The sequence below is a fragment of the Buceros rhinoceros genome, unplaced genomic scaffold (assembly GCF_000710305.1).
Source record: "Buceros rhinoceros silvestris isolate BGI_N320 unplaced genomic scaffold, ASM71030v1 scaffold37084, whole genome shotgun sequence".
Lineage (NCBI taxonomy): Eukaryota > Metazoa > Chordata > Aves > Bucerotiformes > Bucerotidae > Buceros > Buceros rhinoceros.
In genome coordinates this window covers 12,168-33,607 of record NW_010409618.1, presented here as the reverse complement: position 1 = coordinate 33,607, position 21,440 = coordinate 12,168, and the positions used below count along the sequence as shown (strand labels likewise).

The 21,440-nt window shown below is 41.5% G+C and overlaps 1 protein-coding gene across 1 annotated transcript in view; it reads right to left on the bottom strand.

Moving 5' to 3' along the window:
• Window positions 1–21,440, bottom strand: part of LRP6 (low density lipoprotein receptor-related protein 6) — a gene marked incomplete at its 5' end in the record, with an annotated part of 47,254 nt that overhangs the window by 18,850 nt on the left and 6,964 nt on the right. The window contains 6 exons of the mRNA XM_010135288.1: window positions 780–982; window positions 4,614–4,940; window positions 6,221–6,405; window positions 8,605–8,831; window positions 10,023–10,312; window positions 11,695–11,911. Of these exons, the coding sequence (XP_010133590.1) occupies window positions 780–982; window positions 4,614–4,940; window positions 6,221–6,405; window positions 8,605–8,831; window positions 10,023–10,312; window positions 11,695–11,911 (1,449 nt within the window). The remainder of the gene's footprint in view (window positions 1–779; window positions 983–4,613; window positions 4,941–6,220; window positions 6,406–8,604; window positions 8,832–10,022; window positions 10,313–11,694; window positions 11,912–21,440) is intronic.

Here is a 21,440-nt window from a genome sequence, read left to right as displayed (position 1 = left end):
GATCCAACCAGCACCACACCCACCACCAGAAACCACACTCTCCTACAAATTAAACTGAATATAGCACCTAAGTTCATCTTAGTCTCCTGCTTCTCCTCCATTCAAAAATTCAGGAAGAAAAAATCTCTCTTAAAATGTGAAAATTATTACGCAGTCATTGCTCACAATTAACCTCACTAAAACTGTATCACCTTTTGTGCCTTCTACTCTACTTTTTCTGCATTCCCCAGTCAAATACGTTTTCCCAAGCCTGCTGCATCCCTTACAGGTCACTAGTTCAACCTCCTCACTCAGTGCCTCTGTGGTTGGTGAAAACTCTCTTCCTATCCCCACCAGCACCTGGGAGGCTTCAGACAGAGCCACGTGCTCACAAAATCCCACTCTCTTCATTTCAGAGACAACACCCCTGCACTCTGGTCATTTTTAACTCTTCCTTCTCTCTCATACACTGTTTCTTTCAAGAATCTTCTCTTCCATGTTTCAATCTGTCAAACAGGGGTTCCCAACAGCCACCAGCCAAAAGACAGCACCGAGTAAATAATGCCCTGTGAGCAACAGTGTCTTGAAGCTGGCCTTAGTTTTCCATGTTTTATTTCCTGCTGCATCTCCCAGATTACTGGCTGTGGACTCCAGAAACTCCAGATGCAGCTTGTTTTGCCAAGTGGCAGCCAGTAATACACAGGAAGCCCGTGCATCTACATTATTCATGTACAATCATGCACTGTTGGGTGTAGGGCATGCCTTCCTCATCTTTTAGTAATCCCATCACACTCAGGTACCTGGCTGCCGTCTTCCTGTGCCTTCCGGATGATGTTCTGCCGAGAATCAATCCAGTACAGCTGCTTATCCAAGGGATCATAATCAATAGCTCGAACGTTCCTGAGACTATGGATAGGTAGTATGATATCTGGACTCTGCTGCTCATCTATCACCATGCGATTAATTGCATTCTTTTGACTGAACAACAGAAAGGTTGTAGGAGCTTGATGGGGTTAAAAAAAAAGGGTGAAAGGATTACATGTGGCAAAAACTGGGTATTTGTATGTTCAATAATGTCAAATACTATATATAACCAGACAGTACCTATTATTTCATTCTCTTTCTTCCTTTGCAAAAAAAAAACCCCAACATTAAAACAAAGCATAAAAATCACAACCTCTACTCATTTTCAGAAACCTTTCAAATGACCTCTTTTTACTGTAACTGTCTGAATGTGGATGAAACAGGCAAACATAATGTTGTAAGTCACAGGACAAATGAATGTCAAGACTTCTGTCAAAATCACCTCAAAGACGAATGGTCAGCCATGCCTCCCAAAGAACCGTCAATTCGCCTTCTAAAGGGGTCCAAGCTCCACAAGTTTGAAGCTGAACCTTTTGCTAGGTACGCTTCTACTTGCAGAGGAAGCTGAGCAAAGGCCGGCATCGAGTTCTTATTTAGAGATCTCAGGGTAGAGAGGGTGACATCAGAGTAGTTCAGTCCTGTTCCCAAAAACCCTCTTTCTGCCAGCACCAGCACAGAACACAAACTAATTCACAAGCAAATCTTAGGTGCGTGCAAGGCTGCATTTTTGGAGAAAAATCTATTAGCTCTTCTCAAATTTATGAATCTTTCTTATTTCTAGGTGCTTCCCTAACCTGTAATCAGAAAAAAAACAAACCTCTTAAAAGCTTGAGCTGATGCCCAGCAAAAATTTCCTGGACAAATAATTTTTTTTTCTTAGAAATACCATCAAACTTCAGAAAATAAGTCTTCCCCACCCCATACAGCTGTACATTACAGGCTGTACCTTATAGTAAGTGCACGAGGCTTTTAGTACATCATTAAAAAAGAAATTATCCTTGTCCAGATATAAATACCATCAAACTTCAGAAAATAAGTCTTCCCCACCCCATACAGCTGTACATTACAGGCTGTACCTTATAGTAAGTGCACGAGGCTTTTAGTACATCATTAAAAAAGAAATTATCCTTGTATTACATAACTAGATTGAAAATCAGAGGAGGTAGTTAAAATATTTTCCTTTTTCACAGCGTTCGTGACAATAATGGTCTACTTGAAGCCACTGCTGTGCAAGATGGTACAAGAGCCAGCAGCCAGAAAAGCATCTGCAGCCTCCCTGAAGTTTGTACGCTCAATTCGCTATAGCACAAGTCTGGAAAGATTAGCAGTGGGACGCTGCACTCATTCAGTCCAGCCAGTCAAACAGGTAACGCAGCACCTTGGAAAGGGGAGATAGCAAAAGTCTCCCAGAGAACATCATCACCTTTTTTTTAGGCATATGCTTTGAACACTTATTTTGGCTGCTGGGAAAAGAGAGAGAGAGAAAAAACAAAACAGGTGAGGGGGAGTTTCCTTGGTAGCTCACACTCAAATTCTAACATCCTATAACAATCAGGCCTAACTGCAAGGTATTTTTGCTTTCTGGAAAAGCTGTATTTCCCCTCCAAGTGTTTCTCCAGTAACCTAAGCTGCCTTCTACTTAGCTCTGAACTCTGAATTTTGCTGCACAGCAAAATAATGGATTCAGAAAACATCGGATTTCTTATCAGCAGTTAAGAAAATAATGGAAAGGGAAAAAAGCTTAAGATAAAATAGTGCAGGTAAACAGTAACATCAAGCACCTAAAATTCTTTCCACTTTTCCCTAAAGACACCCTCTTACTGTCTAAGATGTCTGGCTTCCAATTTTCAATTGGCGGTGCATTATAAAAAGCAACAGGATTTCCCCCTTTCAGCCCCCACATCTCTGACAGTACCGTTTTCAGAAATCCCTTCCCAGTTTTGATCATCCTCCCTCCCAATACGCACATAGTTTAACTATATTTTTGGCAGACAAATGGAGTGCAATGAGTGCGTCTCCTGTGTAACACTGCCTTCAAAATTCACAACTTGTGGTAGGTCTGATGAGATACCTGATCTCATCAGAGAAGTGTCTCCTTCCCATAATTTAAAGAATCAATGCATGCATGAACAGCGTGATCCAGAAGCAAGGAACTGGCCTCTAGACAGGGCTTGGGCTAATAATAATGTTCAGGAGCACATAAGCAAGTAAAACAGGCAAGAGAAAGTTAAAACAATTCAGGCTCCAATTACAGTGGCCAGGAAAAAAACCTGCATTATATGCAGAGAAGCCCAAGTCCCCAGTTTCCTACAGATGAGAAGTTGGAAAGTTCCCAGGTTTGAATATGGCAGAAGGAAAACTCCTAATGCCTCACAAATGGCCCTGAACTGTACCGCAGGGAAGGAGTTCTATTTGCTCACAACGTATTTCCTATGTTTTCCCCCTTCCTTTCCAAGAGCATTTTTACAAGACAACATGACCTTTGATCATTTTGCTACTTGTTCTCCACTAGCAGTCAAATTCCTCCACCTACAAAATCACAGTCATCACCAGGGTTGCCTGCTGTGCCTCTAACTTGCAGGAAGGTGTGAGCGTGTTAAGAGTGCAAGAATCTAGTTGTCATGCCCTTTGTAATAAAAAAGGAAAGGAGTAGTACAGGACACACGGGGGAACGGAAAAGCAGAGTTTTCCATAAAGCACGATTTTCAAAAATTTCTGAAAAAAGCCATGAGGTGGCATTTGTGGAACAAGCAGCTCTGCTTTTGCCTTTAAAACAACAGCTGGATCTCTCCACTCACGCATAACGCGGACAAGATACAATCTGTCTCTCTCTACCATGAATCTCTTCATCCACTGACTAATCTGAACGACACCAGTGGAATTCAGCCGTCCAGCGTGGCTGCCAAAATTATGAGAGCTTCACTGGCAGCCAGTTATTGAGAGATGGATAAATTATTTGGGTAGAGACTAATTACACACAGCCGGAGGGGCTCATGCAGTTCATATTCTGCACAACAATAGAGAAAAATGGGGCTTGCCTGCACTGAGATCAGAAATCTGATGTGCTGTGGAGGTGGTGGAGTCAAGCCCCTCCTCACTGAGGAAGAAACACTTCTAGGGGTATGACAGAGGCCCACCTGAGAATCTCATCAGCCAGTAAAAACAGCTACTCAAGAATTAAATCTTGACCACCTAAAGGCTATGCAAAGTCCAAAAGACAGACCAAACCACCACATATCCTTTATCTCAGGCAAGATTAGAAATAAATAAGCAGACAAACAAAAAAGCAAGTAAGCACTTGAGGAGAGTTTGACAGATAGATACAAAACCAAATGCATTTTGAGCTTTCCCATTGACACAGATTTAGCTGTCACTGAAAACGGTCACTAACTGCCCCTCTTCTTTATAATTTATAGTTATAGTGCTATGTTGCAAGACATTTTTTTCTTCACTTCCAAAATCCTGTCTTCTCTTAAAAGTCAGTAGGATTTTATTATTAGAAAATTGTACTTTAAAAAACACATTTTCACCGCCATCTTTATCCAGCCATATATCCTGCTTCCTAAGGAGGAAGGCAGGCTTACGGACCAAAAATTTTTCAAATACATGTTCAGTATTAAAAATAGAAATTAGCCTTAACTTGGCCTGTTAGCAAACAAGCTTCACCATCTCATGCAAAAATAAACTTCTTCTTTCCTCCAAGCACAACGCTTGCATCTGTTACTAAACACATCTGCTTCTCTGTTTGAATTGTATTCATTACAGCTTACCACTACAAGTCCTGTTGTCAGAGTTCAAGGAGTAGTGAGCTGGGCAGCCGCAGACAAAACCCCCAACAGGGACTGCTAAGCACAGGTGAGAGCAGTGACCGTTGCTGGAGGCACACTCGTTCCAGCCTGCCTGCCTGGAGGAATGGAAGACCAAGATGTCCATAACGTAATCCAAATGCCCTTGGATGATAGTTCGGTTCTGGCCACTGGTCTTGTTGGCTCGTTCAATGCTACGCCGGCTCCAGTCTGTCCAGTAAATGTAATCCTGATACTGAGTCAAGCCGAATGGGTGAGGTAAATCATCAGCTATAATCTCACGGTCAAGGCCTGTTTCCAAAAATGGAAGGGAGAGAAGAAGCAGAATTACGTGGTGACAAACGACACGCCACTTAATGCTGTTGGGCAAGTCCCCTGCACAGAAAGGTTAATACATTATAACTTTAAAGTAACATTTCATTTTTACAAAAGTAAATTACAAAGTAATGTAAAATACTGAAAAGACCACCCTGAACTCTCAGAGTCTATCACGGAAATGTGCTAATTCTGCTCGCTGTTCACAGAGAGAAGGATTTCACTGAAGGAAAAGGTCTCAGTTTTGAAAATTACCAGGGTTTTCAAAGATTCCGTCCTTCCCCTTCTTCCCAAAATAAACAGGATCCCTCTGAAGGAGATGCAGGATCCTGACACTGTATTCCCAGGGAAGATGAGCACACCAAGCCAGCCTCAACAGCACACATCAAAACACGTGAGAAGCTGAAGAAGAGCTTTTACATTACATGTAATTCCTATAATGCATTTTTCATCTTTTTCTTTAGCTTTGTTCCACTATTGCAAACGTACCGTTTAAAGCAGACTAACTCCTTTAACCTTAAATATTGGCTAGTGATAATGCTAATCTGAATAATTTGGCACACAATAAGGCAGTACACTCCTGTGGGAGCTGAGAAATTAAAAAAGCATACCGTGCAAACCTGAGAGGGCCTCAGTCCTCCCAAAATATTCCATCTCCATTTAGTTGTAATAACCAGTTTATAAAACAATCACACACATCCTAGCGTGAGAGAGAGCACTCCTGGTGACTAGTACTAGCCAGGAAAAGCTCCCTAGCGTGCAGGATACTGGAAAAAAACAATGCCTGAACTCTGAGGATACCAACAAACATGAAAATCCAAATTGTATTAAATTACATTGCGAAAAGTGTCCAAGAAGCTGCTGTTATCTTGGCTTTCTCTCTACCTTTCTACAAATGATGAAGTGTTTGTTATGTGTTTGCCAGTGCTCTTCAGAGTAGCAAAACCAGACTCTACAAAGCACTGAAAGTTGACAGCTCTGTCCTACATATAACGGAAAACATGTACAGCTTGTATAATTTGGACTTTGTGAGCAACTGTATCACCTACAAGAAAAATTGAGGCCTCGCTAAATGCTGTGTTGCATAAACATCAATTATAGAAGCAAATGTTAAAGGCATGTGAGTTTGGAAAAATCCATTTTTGTCTTAAGATGTGTATCTCTGCATTATTTAAGCAAGAATTTGCTAGAGGGAACTGTGAAAAAGCAGCGAGTGGCAGCACCCCTACAATGCCGCCCAGGGCTCCGGGGCTCACCTAACATGTTGGAGGATTCTATCAGGTTGGTATCAAGGTCAGTCCAGTACAGTCGTCTCTTAGCATAATCAATAGTGAGGCCATTAGCACGTCCCACATTTGGTACCAAAGTAGTCCGTTCACTGCCATCCATAGCAGCTCTGTCAATCTTCGGCTTACCACCCCACTCAGTCCAGTACATAAACCTGATTAAAACGACAGAAAAGAAAAAAGTAAGTCACATTCAATCCAAAAGAGAACTCAAGGGGAGAAACAAAACAAAAACCCTTAGAAAGAATAAGCGAAAACCAAGAGCTGTAAATTCGAACATTTATTAAGCCCCATTACACTAAATGTTTTTGCAAAACACAAGCAAGGAAATGAGTCAAGTTTCCTCAAAATGCTTCCAACATTTTTTTTTCCACTTGGAGCTGGGTTTTCACCAGCAAGTTCCATATGAAAGTGCTTCAATCTTAACTAATCCATGCACGTCACTTAGGAGGCAAAAGGATGGCAGCTGGCAGCTTCATTTATACCTGCTTATTTAGCAAGATATTTTCGATGGCACTCAGCTTCTGTTTCTATTCCCTTGTCCATCAAATGAGGGAATGCAAAAAGGCGGGTACACAAGGTACTTTTGTTAATAGGTGCCACTGCTCATCTCCACACAACTAAGTCGACCAGCCAAGTAACTGCGTGTTATATTTCAGCCAAGGGCAGAATAACACAAAACTTTTTGAAATTTCCACTGGAGTAAGAGTACAAACTATTACATATTCACATGCCAGTTTATGCCTTATTTGGCAGAAACACGGACTCGTATATGTTTACATTTTCTTTAGGTCCTGTACAGTAGAGAGGTCTGTATATTTGACATTTGGTGGTTGTTAGTTCTTCAAAAGTACAAAGCCAATACCATTTTAAAAGCACGTGAGATATAGTTCATCAATGTTTACACCACTCTCTTTTAATACCTCTAGTAACAAACGCCTGTGAAATGCTTTTAATTTCAACCAACCACACAGCAGGAAGGGTTACTTTGGAAACTGGTGATCAAGGGGGAGCTATTCTTCAGACACCAAGAATACTTGCAAATTTTTCTTTAAAATTTTGCAAGTATTTTGCACATGAATTTTGCAAGTTGCACACAGCATGGTCCCAAGTGTTAGAATTGCCCCCATGGTAGCAATGCCATGAAAGCTTTCATATAAAGTACAACGACAGAGCTCAGCTATAAGACAAAAGAAAAAAACCAGGCATCTGGACTCAATGCTAAAGTAATTTTTTTTTCTGGGCTGTGAAGAGACAAAGCATTGAATTATAATAATCCTTAGTAAAACTATTCCCAGTGTAAGACTAGAATCATCCATAGCAACCTTTTGTTACAACTGAGTAACTGACTCTAACAATCGGGTGTTGGATGCCCTCTGACGTACTTGTCCAGGCAATCCCTCACAGAACTGAGCCTCATCTATGCGTCCCAGTGGGGCCAGTGCAGAACTCCAGTCAACTAAACACTGTGAGAGTTGCCACCACCTTACTGAAATGAAGCAGGACGAATGTGTTCCAGGTTCTCTGTGTTGCTCTAACTCTTGCAGTGTCACTAGAAACTGTGACAATTTCGTAACACTCGAAAACAAAGTCTCCTCTTTTGTAAAATAAGAAGAATACAGCGTTGGTGTAACTTCAAAAAGGTTTTGCAGTAACTAGTTAATATCAAATGAGCCTTTCATGGTAGACAAGCTATTTTAGAAGTTAAATAGTTCTGCCTTCCCTTGCCCCATTCTTTCCTCCCTCCCCCCGTTTATTGCCATACTTTTGCTAATATATTTGAATCCAACCGAGAAGTTTCTTCTCAGGAAATCTTTCATTTTGGGGATAGGTGGGTATAACTGTTTCCACTCCTTCTCTGTCCTTGCTTCCCTTGTCCATACCAACTAAAAAGGCTCCCTTATCTGAAGAAACAGAAACATCTTCCTTATTATCAGACAATAAAGCTTCACTCCCCAACTCTCAAGTTAAATCATTTAATACCTTTATTGGACCCTAACTTGTGATAAAAAGGATCCTTATTCTTAAAAGGACAAATACTTTCTTTTCAGTGTTATAGTCCTTTTCTAATTAACGAATTCCATAAGCCTAAAACTACTTTGATTCTGTGGTTAATTAGAAAACTAAATATAAATCCCTTTTTAATGAGCTGCTCTGATTTTTTTTTTAGTATTCTTAATAATTATTCAGTACATTAAGAGCGTATTCCTCCAGCCCTCACACTCTAAATTACCAGGTTATACTCCCCAGCTCAGTTCTCTCAGGATTTACATGCAGTAAGTAACATGCCCTAGAGAAAGGGAACGATGTTGTTTTTCACCATCCATAAACATAACACTAAATCAGCAAGTTACCCCTCAGCAGGGTCCAGTGCCAATGCCCGAGGACTGTCAAGGTCTTTCCACACCAGCACTTGGCGATGCTGTCCATCCAGCTTCGACACTTCTATACGATTTGTTCCAGTATCAGCCCAATACAAGTTCTTGCCCAGCCAGTCTACAGCCATGCCTTCTGGGTAATCCAAGCCGAACTCCACAACGTGTTCCAGTGCACTGCCATTCATAAACGCCCTGCTGATGGTCTGCGGGGATACAAAGATACACAGGCAAATTGGAAATTTTACCACTCTGTCACTGGGCTGGTTGTTTTCTTTGTTGCAGTTTAAACACTTTCAGATTTTAGGCATCTCATAGGAAAGAGGATCTTACAATATGCTACTTATTTGCAAGGCGAACAATGCTGCTATTCAGAAGTAATGATTTACTGTACTCTGTGAATGTGTTCTGTGTCAACTACAATAGCGTTTCGCTGGGGAAATAAATGGGATAACTAGTCGGGTTCAATTAAGCAGTCTACATGCCAAAGTGACCTTAATAACTCAGTGCCAACTTCGAGGGAGAAATATTTTGGCTCTCCCAGGACTATACAAAAGCATCGATGTTATAGCTCAGAACACTTATTTAAAGCAGCCTAATGAAAAAGTTCAGGACAGAACAGCAAATAGAAGACAACAACTTAATGACTGATTAGCTCGATATTGTAAGTGCTTCGGTATTGATGGTTTAATTTAATTTCACTAAGCATAATTTCTGCTTGGTCTTTTGAAAAAAACCCTTCAATTAACTCTTGCCATCATGGATCAACGAGTGATAGCAGATACAGCCAGAATTATATTCAGTTATATAACAGAGTTTAGACATTCCCTAATTACCTGATGACCACTTATATGCCCGAAAAGCAAGGAATAATGTTAGGATGGTGCAAAATTCTTTTTTGGCAAACATGGGCTTCCTTTCTGTGTCCTTAATGCTCCCCTCCACACACACTCCTCATACTTGTCGCCCATTAGAAGCTAACATAAAGATTGGGGTTTTTTGGTTACTTCCCGGTTGGGGTGCTGCCATCGCTGATTGGCTTGTCTTTGGCCAGCGGTGGGCCCATCTCACGGCCAGCACACATTGGCTCCATTATCTATTGGGAAAGCTTCTAGCGGCTTCTCACAGAAGCCACACCTGCAGTCCAGGCCCCCTTCCGTGTCATGTGTTGTCCACACTCCCCGCCACCTCTGTTACCACAACTTTGCCATGCAAACCCAATAAGAATGATTTACAGAAGAGAGTAATGCCAGTATAACGAAAACATATGCCATTCTTAGTTGGAACAAGCTCTTTTCCCTAACCCTTGAATCTTGTAAATCGCATTTATCAATCCATTCTTAATTATCTCAAGAACACTGTAACAACTTAAAAGCCAATATGGGATAAACCTCTACCTTCAGTGAAATATCAGTCCAGTAAATCCGATTGTCTGTCACATCAAAATCCAGAGCAGAAGCCTCCTTGACTCCAGTGAGCGGAATAGCAACGTTGTTATTGTTCGTTTCCAAGGAGATTCGTCTGATATCTGCTCTTCGAGAAAACAGCAGAAAGGCTTCTGGGACGATGCAGGTCTTCATGTCACTGATGAGCTCTAAGCCTATGGGGCAAGCGCAGCGAAGGCCTTGGGGTCTATACAAACACAGATGGCTGCAGCCGCCGTTATCCTCTGCACAAGGGTTTGTACCTAGGCACGCAACAAAAGCAAAGCAATCACTGCAAACTGACTTCAGCTAGAAGACGAAGGCAATCCTCAACACGCATCAGCAGCACTATGAGTCCTTTAAGAAATACATTCCCTTTTTTACCGTTATTCTCTGAAAGTATTAGTTAATTTTTGTTCATTTCCTGTAATCCTTCAGACAGATGTTATTCTGCTTGGCTGGAAAGCCAGTTTCCCTGGCCCCACGAAACAAACCCAACAACAGGGCAAGGGATCTGGTCTCTAATGGCTCCTGATGTTCCCAATTCACAGCAAAAGCACTGGAGGGACTGTAACTATGGAAGTAAGCGTGTGTCCTGCTGCCTTTTACAGTACACTGGTGCAGGTACATACCCCAGTTGGGTTCCTAGAGAGGAAAAATTTGCAGATCTATTTTCACATGCATTCAACAGCGTCTTCTCTCCAGGATGTCAGTAAAGCAGCTCTTTGCAATTCTAACTTGTGTACCTGCACATGCTGGAAACCCACCTGCTAAGAAAGGCCCAGCACTACGAAGCTCGATTAGCCAAACAGCTGGAAAGAGAGCTGGATTTAAAATGCATGCACTTAGGACACCTTGTTAACGTGGCAGCAGCAACTCAAAGATACACCTCAACTACATTTGACTAGTTTCCTGGGGTACAATCCAGACATGGCAGCAAGAAGCTGCAAGCTCTATCCACATAGCAGGATATTCAGGGAACGCGATGAGTTCTGCGACGCTACAGTTACACTGCTACCAGTATTTGGGTAGCCAACAACAGTCAGTCTAAAGCTAGATCCTGCTTTTCTATGCCACAGACACTACAGAGCAGGAAGTACTTCCAGTGATTTTTAAAGATGATTTTGCAGTATATATGAGAGTATATATGAGTATATAATGAGAAAAGCACTGAACAGGCTAAATCTGGCTCTTAGCCTTTGCCAGTTCTTAATTTGGCATACCAGAAGCACATGTTAACATTACAAGACGAAAAGCTGCTAGAGCTGCAGTTTCACAAACACGTGGGCTAATCTGGGCTGTTACAAAGAGAAATTCTCATTTTCCGTCACCATCCTTCTCCTCTTACTGGATCCACGGTTGTTCAGAACCATGAGCTGCTCCAATTCCCTAAGAAGCAGAAAATTAGCCATTTTGGGGGGTGCCTGGTTGCTTTCCAGCTTGATATTCTTCCAAGTTAGTGAGAACAGAAGCATCTCACAGAAGACCTACCCATCCCATCAAACTGCAGCCTGCAATTATCATGCATTAGAATTGGATTCTGACCATTTCTAAAACCCTGACCTGGTATAAAGTGATATCTGCAGCAGAGCACTGCAGAAATTTTCTATTTCATTTTCTTTGCCTGATTAGCAGTCTCACTCACCAATTATCTGGCGTACGTTTGTAGCTTTCAGGCCCATTAGATCAGGCAGTTGATCTATGATGATCTCTCTTTCTGCTGTGCGCTTATGGACACGTTCAATACTGCGTCTTTGCCAGTCTGTCCAATAAACGTAGTCTCCCAACAATGTGAATCCAAAGATATGAGGCAGCTTGTCCTCCACCAGAACTCTTCTCCCAGTTCCATCAGAATTCATGACCTATGGATATATACAAAACTTATTATACATACAGAATAATTCTGTCACCATTTATCAGAGATTAATTAACTTGTTTCTCCACTCTTAGACTTCAAATTAAAAAATAATCTCCTAGCCATTAAAATGCTATCAATATTACAGAGCAGTCCAATAAAAAACCAACCTCACTCTATTTCATCACATAGTTATTCTAAAAGACATGGAGTATCCCTTATGTATAAGGCCAGGCTCATAAGCAGTTTCATAACATGAAACTATGACACAACAATCCTTTTATTTAGGAACTAGTATTGTGTGTGCCTGTTAGACATTGCCTGCCTCTCTCTCGTTTCTGCCTTACGTCTCTTGTTCAGTTTTAAATGGGAGACCCTGTGTTTTACATGAATGCAGACAAGCCTACAATGTCAGGGAGTCCTGGCTCAGCATCCTGTAGTCCCTCCCAAGTGAGCTTTGCCCAGATTACATTAAGAGGAAGCTCCACATAAATCCTGGGAGGCAGAAACAGTCAAGAAGATTTACAGAATATGTTTATATTCTCAAGGCTGAATAAAGAACCAGTTTTACATTCTTCAAAATTAAGATCAGTGTTTTTTGTACTAGAAGGAACAGTAACAGTCTGTAAATAATCGGATGCCTTTGATCGAGACACTTGAATTTACTGTGTCATTTTCTTCTACTGCTAAAAAGAAGTAATACCTAACTTCCTCAAAGAGGCACTGAAAGGATTAATTAAACATACGTATGCATGTTCAAGTGATCAAGTACCTCCTGAATGCCAAGTATACAAAAAGTACCATACTGACAGGAGTGAAGAGTTCTGTGTTTGAAGAGAAGCTTAAAAATCATTCAGCACTGCAATTTTATAGAAAAGTTCCTTCTGAAATATTCCTGCTTTAAGTTTACAGCAGGTACACTACTCTTCCAAAAAACCAAACCAAACCAATAATTTTAAAGTAAAAACTTAATGTAAAAACTCCACAAAATTCAAGATAGCATACTAATCCCTGAAACATAAAAATGTCTTTCCCACTACCCAGGAATGTTCCAAACTAAGGACTGAAATAAGAGTGACTAAATAATGGTTTTCAAACCTCTCTCACCTGCCCTGTGAGATTAGGATAGCCGTAACAACTGTGTGTGATTTCCCATTCTTCCCATGACTCAAACCCAAAAACTTGTGCAATGCAGACCTTCACAATCAATTGGTTTAGTAACTCTGGCTAGGTTGATGATGTTTTGTGGTCACAAGGATTTCCTAGCTCAGGAGAAATGAGGAGGCTAGTCTGAAGCAACTCCTACCTTTTGCCTACTCAAGCACAGATGGAGAGGGAGAAAAGGAATGGAGAAATAGAACTGAACCCCATACCTTTCCCAGCATACAACATACTGTGCACGTTAAATACTTTTCAGATCACTAAAAAAGTGTAAGAAAATGCTATAGTCATCAGAATAATTTAATTTCTCCTTGAAATTATTCCCTGTCATAAACTTCCTGACATTACCACACTTGCTCTCAGTATCTTAGAATGGGAATTGAATCTTTATGTGCACATTTCCTACAGAAAAATGAAATGGACTCTGCATACTTGCTGGTTTTTTAGGAAGAAGCTCCATATTTACTTTTGAAAAAGAAGCTCATAATAACTCTGTGGAATTGGCTTACCAAAAAACCTTCAGTCTTGTAGCGTATATGGCATGCTTCTACAAACACACTAATGCTCACGCATCACAAAACCAAAGATGACCATTACTCGGTGAATTTTTTTTCCTCCTGCATTCTCACTAAGATCCTTTAGAACATCAAGTGCAATACCTGCAGCTTCACTTTGCATTACGGTGCATTTACCATCCTAAAGCTATAACTTATGTCCTGTCCTTTACACCGATAACCAAATCCAAACTTAGCTTTTCCTATCACAGATGGTTTACCTGGGCTCAGAGCCCAACATAATTGCCTAATTTCTGGACTTCCTTTTGAAAAGAAGCTCTGCTATTCCATTTACTCTACTTCAGAAAATTTCAGCATCTGCTGGCTCTCTCAGTTCCTAGCAGCATGCCTCCTACGCTCTGTTTTGATAAATGAGGTTCCTAAACAACAGACTAATGGCTACCTTTAGAACAAGGGACATAGATTCAACATCTGTAAGATAAACTGTGAGTTATAGTCGTTAAACCCACCATCCCTTCAAGAAACCATCACCACCACCTAGCAAAACTGGGCATCCCTTTTGGTCTACCACCCCTTTTCTAACCGTAACACAGTCATCTTACCTTTCTGTGATGATTTGTTTTCCCCTCCCTCTTAAACTACAGAGATAAGCCACTTGCTTGCAACTAATTAATATACGGCAATTAGTGCTTGTTAAGCAGACCAAGAAGATTCACAGAATGGATCCATATTGCAAAGTGAATCAACTAAAATCATACAGTAATAACCACTAAAACATCACAATCACAAAGCAGGATCTTTAGATACTACCCTTCTTGCCCCGTACAGAAGCAACTTCTGTATTTACGGAGGTGCCTAACTACTAGCAAAGAGAATTAGTTGGAAGGCGTATGGTGTGAGATGAACTTCTTTTGCCCAACTTTAAAAGCGGAGCTGTTCAAATAAACTTCCTCCTATACTGAAAGAAAGTCAGGAAAAGAGAAGGGAGGACTTAAGGATTAAGCATCTGCTTTTAATTAATTTTTGTTTTGCCACATACAGGTTAATTTGAGAGACAGCTTTATGTCACCTAGACAAAACAGGTACCTATCTAAAGGTATTTACACCTACCTGCCACCCTCTTCCCACTGCAATCTTATCCGAGTACACCTGGGCAATATTACTTAATATAAATATCTGCTCACTAGCAGCTGGGGACCACCAAGGCACCACGTTGTCTACACTCGCTTTGGCTGAGTTCTAGAAAATTTGAATAAAATTTCACCAATAGCCTACAGTACCAAACAAGCTGGTGTGAGGCAGAAGGAATGCGGCGAAGGACATAGGGATGATCCGTATAATACACACAAAGAAAAGGAAACAGTCACTGACCAACCAATTTAAAAGGATTTCAGCATCAGCTTTTCGCATACTGAAATTCAGGTGACAACTAAGTCCCAGCTGATACCGCTTTACACATCCATTCTCCTTCTCCAGCCTCATCGCAGTGAAGCCTGTCCCCACAGAATCCCCCATGTAAGAAACTCACCTGCTGCTGCTATGAGGCAGTGTCTCCAGCGGTTCGCATTGCTTTTAACCACAACGTGAGGCCATTCTGAATATTGCAAACCACAGAGAATATATTCTAAAACTGGAAACAGATGTGGTACAACTACAAACATCACCTTTACTGAAAAAATGAGTAGTTCCATAAAAAAAACCAAGAAAAAATTAAAAATACCAGATACCCTGCCTGTAGGACGAGGGCATTGTTTCTTCTAGAACAACAATGAATGTAAACTATGCCCTCAGGAAAATACAGCTTACTCAAAAAAAATTAAAATGCAACTACATTTTCAGCGTTAATTAAGATGCTGTACTTGGCCAGCAGAACCAATAAAATAACAGCTTTGAAGCACTACTTCTATTTTAAAGCTACAGACTGGATTGCACAGTGATATATTCCACGGGTCTTTCTTGCTGCCAGATACCCTGGATTCAATTCGCTCTTGAAAAATAGTAATAACCATGATCGATAGGCTAATGCAGCAAATATTCCTTTTTGATAATCTGGGATTTGAATGTACAGTAGTTGACATGTCATTTGACTGGTTTAAGTTGACAGCTCTATCATTAGACCTATCCCATTTGAGAAAACAACGTCCAGCTCTGCTTCCAGCTCGTGCTGGAACCCTGGCAAAGCCACACAGACGACTGGCTAGCAGTCCACTCAGGCCCAGCGGACCAAGGCCAGCGGCAGTGCAGACCAGGCAGATGTAACTAGCTTATATCCACAGCACTGAGGAGATGCTAATAATATAAACCGTCTGTCCCTACTGGGCCATACTTCGATCAATACCAAACTTAAGAGCTCCGTTCTACAAGGTGTCAGACAGCCTCAGTACTGCCAGCTGCCAGAGGAGGAGACAGCACAGGGGCTCTGCGCAAGAACACACCTTCCAATGTAAATCTGTAAGACTGACAGACAAACCTGATATAACTTACTTGGAATTAACCTAGCCATAAGCAGGGTAACAGTGTGCAAACCGTTACCTTTCATCATAACTCATGAGCACAGTTTTATTTTTGACATAGAACCACAGAATCAAAGACCAGCCCAGGTTGGAAGGGACCTCAAAAGATCATCTGGTCCAACCTTTTGTGGGAAAAGGAGCCTATATAGCCTAGCTAGTATCCTGTCCAGTCACATCTCGAAAAATTCCAGTGATGGGGACTCCACCACATCCCTCAGGCAGCTACTGAAGTGAATGATTGCTCTCACTGTAAAATATTTGTCTCTTACATGGAAATGAAGCCTCCCCCAGCACAGCCTATAACAGTTGCCCCTGTCCTACATGCGACTCCTTGTGAAGGGAGAGCCTGCATTCTCCTTGTAGCTGTTCTTTAAGTACTAGAAAACTGTGATGAGGTCCCCCCCGAGCCTTCTCTTCCACAGGGAAAAAAAGACCTAAATCCTTCAGTCTTTCCTCAGAGGGCAGGTTCTCCAGCCCTTTGATGATCTTTGTGGCCCTTCTTTAGGTCCTCTACAGTCTGTCTGCATCTTTTTTGAATTGCAGGACCGGAGCTGGACACAGTACTCTAGCTACGGCCTGACAAGTGCTGAGTAGAGTGGGATGATCATGTCTATCTCTGCTAGCAATGCCCCAGTGGATGCAGCCCAGGATCCAACTTACCTCTGTTACTACAGCAACACACCGGACTTGTGCACTGCTTTGTTGTCCACCTGGACAGCCAGGTCCCTTTCAGCAAGGCTGCTCCCCAGACACACAGATCCTAGTCTGTGCTGGGCACTTGGGTTATGTCAGCCCACATGCAGGACCTTTACTTGTCTTTGTTAAACTTCACGCAGCTGTGGCTAGCCCACTCTTGCAGCCTATCCAGGTCTCTCTGGAAGGCGGCTCTCCCCTCTTACATGCCCATCTCAGCACTCAGTTCAGTGCCATCAGCAAACTTGTTCAGAGCGCTTTCAATCCCATCATCCAGATTATTTATGAAGGTACTGAACAGTGTAGGGCTCATTAAGGATCCCTGGGAGACCCCACCTGTGACAGGTGTCAGCTTGAGCAAAAAGCACTGATCACACTGAGCGGAGCCTCGTACCCGTCTCCCAGACCACCCATCCAGTCTACATCTTGACAGTTTGTCTAGGAGGAGCTGTGGGAAACAGTGTCAAATGCTTTGCTGGAGTCCAGGTGAACACTGTCCACTACTCTCCCCGTGCTGATGAGAGATGCTATTTAGTTACAGGAAGCCATCAGGTTAGTCTGGCATCATTTGCCCTTGGTAAATCCATGCTGGCTTTCTCAATCACCTGCTCCATTTAGCTCGCAGGTTTCTAGAGTCTTCCTTCCAGGGACTGAAGTAAGACTAACTGGCCTGTAGTTTCCTGGGCCATCTTTTGGACCTCCTTTTTTGGATGTAGTTATAGATAATCATGGAGCAGGCAAGTACCACGAATGCTAAGCTCTCTCTCAGGATGACTGGCACAGAGGAAGTCAGTAAACAACAAAACTTTACAAATAACAGCTAGTGACTCTTCAGCTTCAAAAATTAAAGATTACTTACAAATGGAACAGGACTCTCTGATGGACCCAAAGCACCCAGTTACACTACAAGCTGTTGCCAGAACTTTTTTCACAGACACACAAATCAGTAAAACAAAACCCCCAAAACCCAAAAGAAACAACTTCCTCCAGTAAAATCCATAAACCACTCTAATTTCAGATACAAACATCTTACAGCAAAGACCACCTTGTTCCTAAGCCTTGATTTTTAAAACTGACAGCCAATCTGTGGACAAATGACAGTGACCTTAGCCATCTGCTGGTTCCTGAACTTCAGCACCTTTACCAGTACCATCTTACTGATCCTCAGAGCGGCCAGCAGACCCCACCTAATACATAAAATCTCAGTGGTGCTGCTCTAAGTACTACTGCCATCCCTGTGCCAGCTCTACAAAATCTCTAGGAGGGACCGCAGCTGGAAACCATCTCTCCCCACCAGCTCACAGGAAGGATGCAATTGCAGCATTTATCCTCCTTCTGACAGGATAAGGAATAAGAGTGTTCTGACTCTGCGGCAATGCTTTGCGTATCACACGTCCCACAAATGCAGAACAAACTGCAGAATACACAAATCCAGAACACACTAGCTCGTTGTTTCCTTGGTACACGTTGAAATAGACTCTCAGATACACAGTTATGGTTTGCCTTACAGCACAAAAAAACCCCAGCCATTTGGCACACACTTATATGAAGGAAGTGCCACAGACAAGGTAAACTCTTCCCGAGAAGACCTCAAACTCTGGAGTCATTCTAACAACGAGTTGGGTTTCTCGCAATAATTGAAAGACAGCAGAAACACACCAGAAAGCATTACCACCATCACAATTTCAACACGGGTCACGTTAACACTCCAGCAACAGATAAAACTACTAAAAAATGAGGTGAAAAGGTGAATTTCTCATGCATTTGATCATTAACACTGCTCTGCATAAGATGATTGCAAAGAAGCGTTACTGTAACACAACTGTGAAACACCGAATTCAATACATACATCCCAGATATTTCAACACACCATGAAAAAACATCCTGAATGAGGCCTGCATTATACCTGAACTACTTTAGGGATATTAAATGTTCAGACTGACTTACTTCAGCCCTGATTATCCAATGATAAAAACTCAGATGTGCTGTTTGTTTGATGCAACACATATTGACGTAGCACACAACACTGCTAATGAAGGATATGACTGTTCACCTTCCACCTAAACATATATGAATCTTACAATATCAGAAAAGGGAAAAACAACACCTAACTCATTAAATCTACGTGGCTTAGGAAAAAAGAGGGGCAGGATCCCTCTTAAAAATAACTCTGAAAGATAGCTATAGTGTTTCTGAACATTACATGAGTATTTTTTCAGACTGGGTTTGAGAACTAAAGTATTTTCAACTTGCTTCTTTAAGCAACATGAACAGAACAGACCGGAATGATTTTACTGCTGCAGTAACATCATGCAATTAACACATATATCTACTATAAAACAGGAGCTCTATGAGAGGAGGAAAAAGGTGACATCATCTCTAAATTTCCAGTTTTATTAGTCTTTCCCTCAAAAAAAAAAAAGTCCTGATCAGCTATACTCACTTTGACCGATCAATCAAAACTTTAAACTCAGCTTAAGGAAATTACTCTGTCAATGTCATTAACTTACTGTTAACTGCATTGGCCCTCAATTCCAAAATGTTAAGGGAAGCCATCTCTTCGCTGTAGTGAAGTCCTGAGAAATCAGCAGAAGGGATACCTGAAACCCCTTTATATTTGCTTCACAAACCAAATGCCTCCAGCCATCTCCACAATTTCTTACTGTTAATTGTTTTATAATAGCCATTACCAATTTCTAATTTAACAGTTCTCCAGCACCCTCAATTTCTTTTTGAGCTCTAATCATTTTTCCAAAGAATTCAAATATTCTTCCTGAGCATGGATAATATTCCTAATAGGACTGCAGTGAAGATAAATATGCAAAAACAGAATAGAGATTAACTTCATAAATAACCCTTTCTATCATGCTACAGACACTGTTACAAGCTCATTTTTTTCACAATAGGACAACTTTTCTAGCTTGCTGATCAATCAATTCCAACAGCAGAATTGTTTTCTCAGTGTTGGGACTTAATTTTAGAAACAATTGGTTGGGTTTTCAATTAGAGGGCTCAAGTCAGGTGAAGTGACAAGCAGGCAGCGAAAGGAGTTTATAACCCCTGTGACAATCAAATACGACATCACCTACGCAATCTCATTGCAATACAAAAAAACCCCCTGTCTTTGTAAAGAATAGGCTAAGACAAAAAATTAAACCGAAACGATGAACAGGATAAGAGAGGTTTTCACACAGAAAAATGAGGCTCCTCTGAGAAGATTCAGCAAATAGGTGAATAAAGATGCTTTGCTGTGGAAACTAATTTTGGTACATTAATACACAGGGTGGAGTGGCAACAGACAGATGGTGTTTGGTTAGGTGTGCACAGGCTACGGGGTACAAAGGAACCTCATTACTGTGACTGTGCATCTTACCAGTTGCCAACTAAGTCCTTTAAACAATCGAACACGTGCTTCACAGGAAACAAAGGAGATTAGCCAAGACCGATCTGATCCCTCACAGTGGTCTGGGGGACAGTTTTACAAGATTAAGTTCAGGAACACAACCTCTAATGCTCTTGCACATGGGCAAAAGCCTCTATTCTCTCTTCTTCCTTCCCAAGTTGCGTACTTTCAGTACCTTGTCCCAGGAACTTCTTATTTTTAGTTTGTTCTCTAGCTAACTTGGTACTTTCCGGACTCCTTCATAAGGAACTATAATTGATTTTTTTTTTCCAGAGGAAAAACACGTGGAAAGTTTTCTGCTGTTTTGTCAAGTCCACGTGGTTCAGGGAACAGTCCAATGAGTGACTCGGCCAGGGCACAGATGGAGGAGGGCTCTTTTCCACTTTTGGTAGCAGTAAGCCGTTAGGTCGATTCAACTGCTCCCTTTGCTAAATCACTTCAATTCCAAGGGTCTCTGCACGTCCAAAAGCTTGGTTTTCCACCACGGGTATATACCTGCCTAATAAAAGGTATTAGCTTTCTTTCCTCACAGGCCTAAGGATTACAAAATCTAGGAGCAAGATAGCTCCTAGAAGAAAGTTGAATAATTACTGAGAGGCATCACAAGGTCAGGTGAATGTTTCTGAAGAAGCCCTGGTCCAAGATCAGTACAATCTTTTTTGAACGGTAATGCAACGAAGCTAGGGAGAAGAAAAAAAAGGCCAGGACACTGGAGAGTAAGGGATAATAGTAGAGTAAACAGCACTCACCTGAATCCAAAATGCAGAAGATAGCTCAATATCTCTTCACATCACTCCCCAGCTTGCCTTCAAATATTATTTAAGTATGTCAGACTCAGTGAGGTCAGATGACGGCTCCAGTTGTTTTAGTTTGAGGGATTTTTGTGTTTTCCCTTAGGTAACCAATACTGACTGCCAGTAGAAGCTTGTTACTTTCTAGATGAGACAACGGTGTCGTTGCTAAAATACAATTTCCTAATTCCAATGGGAAAAGCCTAGGAAGCACGTATGACACATTCGTGGAATCCAAATGTTGTACTTCAATCAGCTTCATGCTGGGCTATTGGGAGCCCTGAGTTTTACAGAGCTACCATTAACAAAATGGGACTGCCTGTCTGTTAGCAAAGCTTGTAAGAAACACCCCTCAATTCCCAACATGGAAAGTCTCAGTCAAGCTGCACAGAAGTAAGCAACAACCAAGCCTCAGAAAAGTAAACTTTTAGTATTAACGACAATGTGCAAAAAGATTTTA